Source organism: Sinohyriopsis cumingii, unplaced genomic scaffold (assembly GCF_028554795.1).
Source record: "Sinohyriopsis cumingii isolate HCF-2022 unplaced genomic scaffold, ASM2855479v2 utg002455l, whole genome shotgun sequence".
Taxonomy (NCBI): Eukaryota; Metazoa; Mollusca; class Bivalvia; order Unionida; family Unionidae; genus Sinohyriopsis; species Sinohyriopsis cumingii.
In genome coordinates, this window is record NW_028316216.1 from 101,928 (window position 1) to 111,888 (window position 9,961).

A 9,961-nucleotide genomic window follows, 5' to 3' on the forward strand; every position below is an offset into this window, starting at 1 on the left:
TTCAGTAATAACAAAATCAATGACATATAAATAAACAACGTTTGATCTTAGTATATCAAAATCTGAGTTTCAGGATACAAATTATGATTCTTCAAGTGCATTGTCCGACAGATCGTTTGGTGTAGAAGCTCGTGCACGTGTTTGCATGGAAATTTATCAGTGGCTCTATAAATTACAGTCTTTCCTTTTCTTGGTACTAGTTGTTTTAATATCATGTAAATCAATAGATCGAACAATGTCCAGGAATCCAATGGGAGAGAATAGAAGAGGGTAAAGATTTTAAAGGGAGACTACTACATATCAAAATTGGGAAAATAAATTTTATTAACCTCTATATGCCTTCCAACAGATATCCAAGACAGGAATTTATTAGAAATCTATCAAAATATCTAGAAAGATATACAATGGAAGACATACTATTAGGAGGGGACTATAACTGGGTAGGGGATAATATAGATAGGGAGGGGGAACTAACAACCAATGATATAAGATTTAAGATAGAAATGGAAAACTTAATAAATAGGCATACATTTAAAGATGTATACCGACAGTTTAATATACTTAGGAAACAATATACATATGAATATAAAATAAAGAAAGGGACTAGAATAGATAAATTCTTGTGTACAAACTTTAACGAAGAAACACACAAAGAGGCAGGAATTATTGATTTTAAGATCTCTGATCACAAACTTATATTCATGACAGTAAATTTTAAAGCTATAAATAACTGGGAAACGGGGGCTGGACATTTAACAATAAGTTATTGGAGGATCCCAATTTTATAAACGAAATTAAAAATGAATTAAAATGGTTTATTGAAAGAGGAAACATGGATATTATTAGAGAATGGGATAAATTTAAATTAAAAATAAGAAGCATAGCTATTGAAACTTCAAATATCAGAATTAAAAAACTAAAAATGGAGAATGAGGAAATTGAACGGCAGTTAACGAAGGAAATCACAGCAGATATGGAAGAAAGAACTAAATGATAGACTAAACAAAATAATAGAAGAAAACATCAGGGGTACAGAAATGAGAGTGGAAAAATTCACATATATACAGAAAAGCGGAAGGGCTGTATAAGCGAGAAGAGATTAGGAGGGGGGGAGGAGAAAAAATTATGGAGACCTTGAAAATTAATGGGGAAAAAACTACTGATAAAAATAAAATACTCAAATACATTGAATAATATTACACCCAAATATATACATCTCAAAAAATTGAAGTCTACAAAATTGACGACTAGCTAAAAAATATTCAGTGCGAGAGGACATCATCAGCACATAAAGACTTATGTGATGAGTTCATCTCGCAAAAAGAAATAGTGGAAATTATTCGAAGGCTCAGCAAAGGAAAATCCCCAGATGGAGATGGACTCACCACAGAATGGTTGTATAATAACATTTTACTTAGAAATGATGTTATGACAGAGAGTATGAGGAAAGGGATACTAACACTACTGTATAAAGGGAAGGGGGATAGGGAAGATGTTAAAAATTGGAGTCCCATCTCCCTCCTAAATACGGACTATAAAATACTAAGCAAAATTTTAGTGAATAGGATTAAAAAGGAAATGGGGAAAATAATAAATATAAATCAAACATGTGGTCACAAAGGCAGAGACATACAAAATAATATATTAAGTATAAAAACAATTATTGAACACATAAATGATAGTGGACAAAAAGCTGCTATAGTACTTTTTGACCAAGAAAAAGCCTTTGATACATTAGAACACAACTATATACAAAAGGTCAAAGTAACAATGCCAATAAATGGCAGGAGATAAAAAGCCAATTAACCCAAGCTTTAAAAAAATGAGTAAAGTTCAACATTTAAAAAGAAATAAGCTATTTTGCGTGCGACTACAAGTCCTTAATCATTGTAGTTTTTATGTTTCGCGAAAGGAATAAACCTAACTCCATATATACGATCTTGATATTGACTGTTAGAATTACAAAACACCCTTTTAAGTGGTGTCTAATTTATGCTCGCTGATTGGGTAAACGAACAGCATGATTGATAAGTGGCGATATGCCAATTTCCTACAAACGGTAAAAGTGGTTTTCATCAGTTTGTGTAACAGCAAAAATAAAAGTACTGCTGTATAGAAAATGATCACTGTAAACAATAGATTAATTTTCTGATCAGACTTATTACATAAATGAAGAAAAAAAGAAGGAAAATATTGTCTGATATAACGGCACATTCAACGTAATTGAAATGGATGAGAGTGATGGGATTATTGGGCATGAAATTAAATCTTAACGGTAGGCCCTTAAAGTAAAATGAAGACAATGGTGTAATGCTTGTGAATTTCTAGAAATGTCCGATATTTCCATTGATGTGGGGCGAAATGTCCTGGGCCGAAACGTCCATATACCATGTGGGGCGAAATGTCTATTGAAATGGGGCGAAATGTCCATTGAAGTGGGGCGAAATGTCCTGGGCCGAAACGTCCATGGGGCGAAACGTCCATAATTCGTCTTGGGGTGTCCTGGGGTGTTTAGTGAGACCCCACCAACAGCTTCTCGTGGGTCGGTACTCTTTCCGGGGTTTTCCCGGGTTCTTCCTCCACCATTTATACTGGCTGCCATGTATAGCCTATCTTGTGCTGAAAAATAGCGTTAAACCCCACAACAACACAAGGTTAAGCTGTCATATATATCACCTTGATCTAGTTTACATGATACATGTATATAGTCTACCCTGGGAAAGCGGCATCTGCGGCTGTCACAGCAATGTCAACATCTGTGGCGTCGCTGTCGGGAATTTTGGCCCATACTTTACCAGTGGCTGGATTGTAACTGTCAATAAACTGTTCGCTGGTTACGAATTTTCCGTTGATAAAGTTCTGTATCACAATACAATTGGCCATGGCTATTATTTTGTCCACTGAAGAGCTCTCTCAAAGACACCTACTCTCACGTCCTCACAAAGGACAATATTGACTTTCGTTTCCGCGACACAGCTACATTACCTAAAGAGACATTTTGAGTGATCCTAAGTTTTGTAACTTAGGCTATATCTGGGAATTATATGTTTTAAAAGCAAAAAGTTTCATTTGTATCTGGTCAGAACGCTGCAAACATATAGATTCGATTTATTTAATAAGTACTAAAACAAATTTCCTGCCGAGCTACAATCCAGGACCGGCACAAAAGAAAGAAGGAAAGTGATTGGTCACTTAATTGGCCCAATAATATGAATGTCTTTTCTCAGCACGTGCTATTGTTTACATGTGATATGTATCCCTCAACATCGTGGCGAGATCATTTTATCTCCCAGGATTGATGTAAATTCTACCTAATTCTTGGTTGGTTCTGTGAGGTTAATGTCCAGTCAGTTTGAGACGTAAATTATGGATCCGTGTAACTGCCAATAACAACAACAGCAGCAGTAATAAGAACAACAATAACAACAACAAAAATAATAATAAGAAATAATAATAATAATAATAATAATAATAATAATAATATCGTTGGAATTGATTTAAATTTAAAGATCGATAATTAGTCTACCAGAACAAGCAAACTATTATATATATATATATATATATATATATATATATATATATATATATATATATATATATATATATATATATATATATATATATATATATAATAATAATAATAATAATAATAATAATGATGAGGACTTTGTATAGCGCCTAATCTTTAGAAGCTCTAAGCGCTTTACAACATTAAACAACACCTATAAGATAAAAAAATACAATAATGATATGATTACAAAAACAAACACCATGAAATTAGATTTAAAAAAAAGAAACAAAAAAAAAACATGCTGAGAATATTTAAGGTTGGAATTTTTTTAGGTCTTTAAGTTTGTTCTTGCAGTCGAAATAAGTGAGTTTTGACAGCCCTCTTGAATGTGATCACTGTGTCTTTGTGTCTAAGTTCAGTGGGCAATTCATTCCACGTTGCTGGGCCCTGGTATGCATAAGAACGCTGTCCAAATGACTTTGTTTTCATAGCGGGAATAATGAGTATACGATTGTCAAAAGTGGAGCGTAAGTATCTTGCTGGTGTGTACACGTGGGTGAGGTCGGATAGGTATGTTGGACTAGAGTCCGACAGTGAAAGGTAGCACAGAGAACAAATTCTGTGTTTGATTCTGGATTGAATGGATAGCCAGTGTAGGGTACAGAGCAGCCGGAAGATGTACTCTGATCGTGGTACTCTAAGTATGATCCGAGCAGCTCTGTTTTGAACTTTTTGAAGTTTCTGGAGCAAATATTGAGATGAACCAGACATAACTGAGTTACAATAGTCCAGTCTTGAAAGTACTAATGAATACACAAGTGTTTTAGTGACATCAACTGAAAGATATTTGCGAACTGAGCTGATGCGTCTCAGCTCAAGATATGCATCCTTATATATGTTCATGACATGTTGGTGTAATGTGAGAGTACTGTCCAGAGTAACACCTAGGTTTCGTACTGATTGTGTGAATTTAATGTTGGTGTTACTGATATTTATTGTTTGAGGTAAAGGATGTGAGTGAGAAAGTCTTTGTGTTGTGATCAAAATGGCCTCAGTTTTATCATCATTCATCTGCAGCTTGTTACATGTCATCCATGATTTCACATCAGAAATGCACCTCTCTACACCTTGGATGGTAGCATCAACTTCAGTTGGGTGGCTAGATTTGTATATTTGGTTGTCATCAGCGTACAATTGGTGAGACATTGAATGATGATCTATGACACTTGAGAGCGACTGAGTGTACAGAATGAAGAGAACAGGTCCAAGAACAGACCCCTGTGGAACACAAAAACACAGATCAACTGGGTTGGAGTGTATTCCATTTGCAGATACAATTTGTGTCCTGTTGACCAAGCAGGACTTGAACCACAGTAAGGCTGTATCATGAATGCCAAATACATGCTGGAGACGGTGAAGTAATATATCATGGTCTATTGTGTCAAATGCTGCAGACAAATCAAGGAGGGTGAGGACTGCAATCTTTCCGCTATCCAACGCAGAGAGAATGTCATTAACTATTTTTAAAAAAGTAGTTTCAGTATTGTGGCAAGGGCGATATGCAGATTGTACATTGCTAAAAGGACTGTTTGAATTTTGATGAGATACAAGCTGGGATAGAACAACCTTTTCTAAGATTTTTTATATGAATGGGAGATTTGAAACTGGGCGGTAGTTCTTTAATTCGTTATGGTCTAGTGTTGGTTTCTTCAGCAGAAGCTTTACAATGGCAGTTTTGAAAAATGATTGGAATTCCCCGGATGAGAGAGAGGTATTAATAACATCAGTTAATGAAGGCAATACTGGATCTAAACACTCAAGCAGCAGTGATGTTGGAATTGGATCAAGTTCACATGACTTTGGTACATTCTTCATCAGGATTGTAAGTACAAAATCCATAGAGACAGGTTAAATACACACACACACACACACACACACACATATATATATATATATATATATATATACGAATAATTGGACCATCTATTCGGCCGAATACGAATAGTATACAAAATAGGTCTAACGACAACATTCAAAATTTCAAATGTAAGCAAAAGTTTCAGTTCAGTAAATTTATTACATAAACTAAAAGTAAACAGTTAACTGCATGTAATTTTTGCGTCCTTCTGCCAGTCTGTATAAACTAGAAATGGAACTAATTTAACTAAATTTTGAAATTGTCACTTACAGTTCAGTTAACGCATGAATGCTTTAAAAAACACCAATCGTTCCATGTTGTCAGATTAAGACAGCTTTTCGTTTCACTGAAGGTATCGCCAGCTGTACTAAAGAGACGTTAGCTTGGTACGCTCATAGGTGGTGCAGAAAGGTAGCGTTTTGCAGTGTGACAAAAGGTGGAAAATCTTGACATGTTTATTTTCCACCAATCCAATGGGTCAGCCTCTCTTGGAATACACGGCTCTGACAGGTAGTTGTTGACTTCTATTACTATGGTGACAGACATGTCGTTGTTCTGTACCTCAACAGACTGCAACTGATCCCACGAGGTCCAAAAGTCGTCCTTTTTCTGTTTTTTTCTTGCTGGCAGATGTTCGTCAGCTGCAGGAAAAACTTCAGTGGGATGGACTGAAGCTGTAGATGACGTTGGCTGGCATAGTAATGTAGCAGTAATAATGTCTGTATTGGCTTGTACTTGCTGCACAGTGGTCAAAAAACGTAGCTTGAAGCGTGGATCCAAGCCAGCTGACACCGCATATGTGCTATTTTCATACAAGCCCGAAAATCTCATCGTTAATGACGCTATCAATTCGCTGACTGTCTTCTTGATGCCCTCATCAGAAGCATCTTTCTGAAGATACAACAAGATGGCCTGAACAGCTGGTAGGATCATTGAAAAACAGGAATTGCTGCAGTTTATTTGATGGGTCAGTTGTTCAAACGCCTTTCTGAATTGCAACAATTCTTGTTGCTAAAGCCCACTGGCTTGTTGTCATGGATAGTGCCTTGTTGTACTTCTCGTCACATTCAGCAACATACACAGACACAGCTCTTTTTTGCTCTGTCGAACGATTCAGCATCTGGTACGTCGAATTCCATCTGGTCACTACATCCTGTTGCAACTTGATGGTTTTGCCCTCCGAGTCGTTCTTGAATGGCATGAACGCTCGAGGTAGCACTTGAAGAATGTCGAAAATGTATCACAATCTTTCGTGAGAGTGTTATCAAGTCAGCAACAGATGGCTGTGTCAGAATGGCGTCATGCAGAACCAGCTGCAGCGTGTGGGAAAAACAACGGACGCTGGGAAGATCTGCATCACGTATCGGTTTCATCATGTTGGCGCCTCCGTCATGTATGTCCAAGTGGACACGTTGTTTTTCAATATTCCAGCGATTCATAATGTCCAGCAGAGCATCAGCTAGTCGAGTTCCAGTTTGCTGTCCATCAAACTTTTGACAATGAAGGACAGCAGATTGGCGTGCCAATTTGTCATCTATCAAATGTGCCGGTAAGTTCATGAAAGATGTTGTCGTTGCCTGCGCTGTCCAAGTATCTGTAGACACAAAAATTTAGTTCGCTCATGGCAACCTGGAAACGACACCTCAATGTATCGTACATCTCAGGTATGATTCTTTCACTGAATAATTTGCTTCTTGGTAACACGTATCTTGATTCAAGTACATCAATCGGTTCTTTAGAGCCACTATCATCAACAATTGAATATGGCTGGGTATCAACGGCAGTCATTTTTCCGATGGCAGGTGTACTTTTTACGCCTCTGGGCTGTCGATAGACCACTTTGTTTTCTTGTTAATGATGTCGCTAAGTGTTTGCTGAGTTCTTCCCTCCTTCCCGTCTGCTGAATGCCAGATGTCGAACTTGCCGAGGCTGATGCTGATGCTTTCTGGTTTATGACCTGTTTGTACTCGTCCGGGTGTTTGTACGACAAAATGGTTATTCAGTGGAGTTGTTGTGAATGACTTCGCTGAACAACCGCCACGAGAAATTACTTTGTTACACAACTGGCTCATTGCATTTGTTTCATCGTCGCAAATTTTGAAAAAATTCCAAATTGGACTTCGCTTATCCATCACTGAACTAACCAACTGTAAGTTGAATTTAATGTAAAATTAACTAATAAGTTTGGCTAACAATTGACCTGATCAAGACTCAAACGCTGAACGTTAACGTTCAGTCACTGTACACAAATAATGAGACTACTGATTCTGTGATACCGAGGTCCAGGCAGGAGGCAAAGCCTGTCTGCAGCCACAGCATATATTATGTTAACGAGAGAGTTACTTCAGTCCACTCGCTGTAGTAGCCAGATAGGCGGAAACATACGTCACGTGACCACTATTCGTATTCGGTCCGACCGCTACTATTTTGCCGAATACCGAATAGCTATTTGACCCACTATTCGGCCCCGAACCGAACGTTCGGTACAGCCCTAATATATATATATATATATATATATATATATATATATATATATATATATATATATATATATATATATATATATATATATATATATATATATATATATATATATATATATATATATATATATATATATATATATATATATATATATATATATATATATATATATATATATTAAATATTGGACTTCCGGTATACAAAAGGTGACAATCACAATCAATGTTCTCCCCAGAATTTCCAAATTGTATGTTATTTATATATATAACACATGGGTGGGTTTTAAGTAGGTGTGATATTAACAACTGTATCATTATTAATATGCATAAACAATAGCCCAGTTCGATAACATTATTTATCTCCCTTAAAGAGTAACCGCAGAGTTATCATTCTTGTAATGAGCGACATAAGTCACAACTGGGTACCAATGAAACAATGTATTTAAACATATGTAGAAGCGATCCATCAAATTTAGCCTTAGCAATGCTAAATTTCTCGACCTAGGGCGAGTTTTAAGAGAACTAGGTTTACCTGTGTCAGGTACTAAGAATGAACTAAGTGAGTGAGTGAAAGGTGCGCAAGAAATAGGAAAAGCACCGTTGCAAGTGTTGAAGAATCGCGACGAAAATTTCGACATGGCCGCGATCGCGCCCGCCTAATATGCAATAACAACTCCCTGAATGAAATATAACCTTCTCATTGACCAACTAGAAATAAGTTATAAATAAATGCCGGATGTTATTTTATTTTAAACAATGAGAGGACATTATTCCATTCAGCGGGATTTCGTTTGCATAGTAAGCGGGCGCGATCACGGCCATGTCGAGCAATATCGTGGGGAAACGGTCTGGCATTCCTTATAGGTATTATAGTAAGCCACACTTTATTACACTAAGCAAAATGTAGCTTGAAATAACAGCATTTATTCTTAAAGGGGTCTCGTGAGAAAGGGGAGAAGTGTCTTCCCTAAGTGTCTGACAGATAAATTGTAGACAACGATACGAGCCCCTGTAATGGAGAGCACGTCAAGGGGCGTAATTTCATGATTCACTTTCTGAACTGGGCTATACGATGAATGTAAGAAAAATTGATTCTATTTAGAATGTAAGTGTAAAAGTAGAAGGCTAGATGCATGTACAAACCCGTGCAGAAGTGGTTTGGGATCGGGTTTCACGTAACTGAACTGTTGATAATTTAATCGTGACGTCATCACTGGCATTCAGTTAGTCAAACACTCTTTTTTTATATCCTTTTAGACATTTGTCTTTGATAACGAAGAAAATCCTTCAAGCCTGGAATCTTTTGGTTTTAAAACTGAATATTTATAACCAATAACATGTTGAAATGTGTCCACAAGATTTTCCTAGATTCGGTTTGAGAATTTTATCTAGAAGTTATCAGTACTGTTCACCGTTTTTTGACTTTTAAGCTATGTATTGAACTTGGTGCGGGGAGAGGGTGTCGGATGAGATACTTCTTTCAGTGAAACAAATCCCAAAAATTTGCATCAATTAAAAAAGTGGGAATTAGTGGTTTATTTCTGGTAGTGAAATCTGCCTTCTTCTTGTTATTTGTGCGCAGTCATGGACCTAATTATATTGGCAGACCCCACAAAATCAATCAAGGATGCAGAACACATCCACAAAGGTCACAATCGTCATATTGCCTCCTCAATATTACCAGGCCACATCATCTTACCGAGGAACGGGTGAAAAACCGCAAAACACATTATCTACATGGTTTGGCAATCCTCAGCCAAATCTGACAAGTCCAAATCGGGTTAATATTGCTGTACTAATGAAACAGAACTGTAGCACCACAGTATGGCCGAAATGACTGAAACGAAGGACGAGACCTTTACAGAGTGGGCAAGTACAATGGATTCAGGCATGTGAAGTTTAATACTAGAAATAAGAAATAAAGGAAGCTCAATGAAAGATTTATGCTATTGACTTTTCCGTGGTAAGCTGAAAAATAAATATGAATTGCTGACAAATCAGAATATGGCCGTGTACATAAAGATTGAGAAGAGATGGGAAGAGTTAATG

The 9,961-nt window shown here is 36.7% G+C and overlaps 1 protein-coding gene across 1 annotated transcript in view; it reads right to left on the bottom strand.

Annotated features, from left to right (window-relative positions):
• The window catches only part of LOC149770716 (2-aminomuconic semialdehyde dehydrogenase-like), a 64,883-nt gene extending 61,767 nt beyond the window's left edge, over positions 1–3,116 (bottom strand). Inside the window, exon 1 of the mRNA XM_089949202.1 lies at positions 2,714–3,116. Coding sequence (XP_089805328.1) covers positions 2,714–2,883 — 170 coding nt within the window. The 5' untranslated portion in view covers positions 2,884–3,116. The remainder of the gene's footprint in view (positions 1–2,713) is intronic.
• Positions 3,117–9,961: the final 6,845 nt, after the last annotated feature.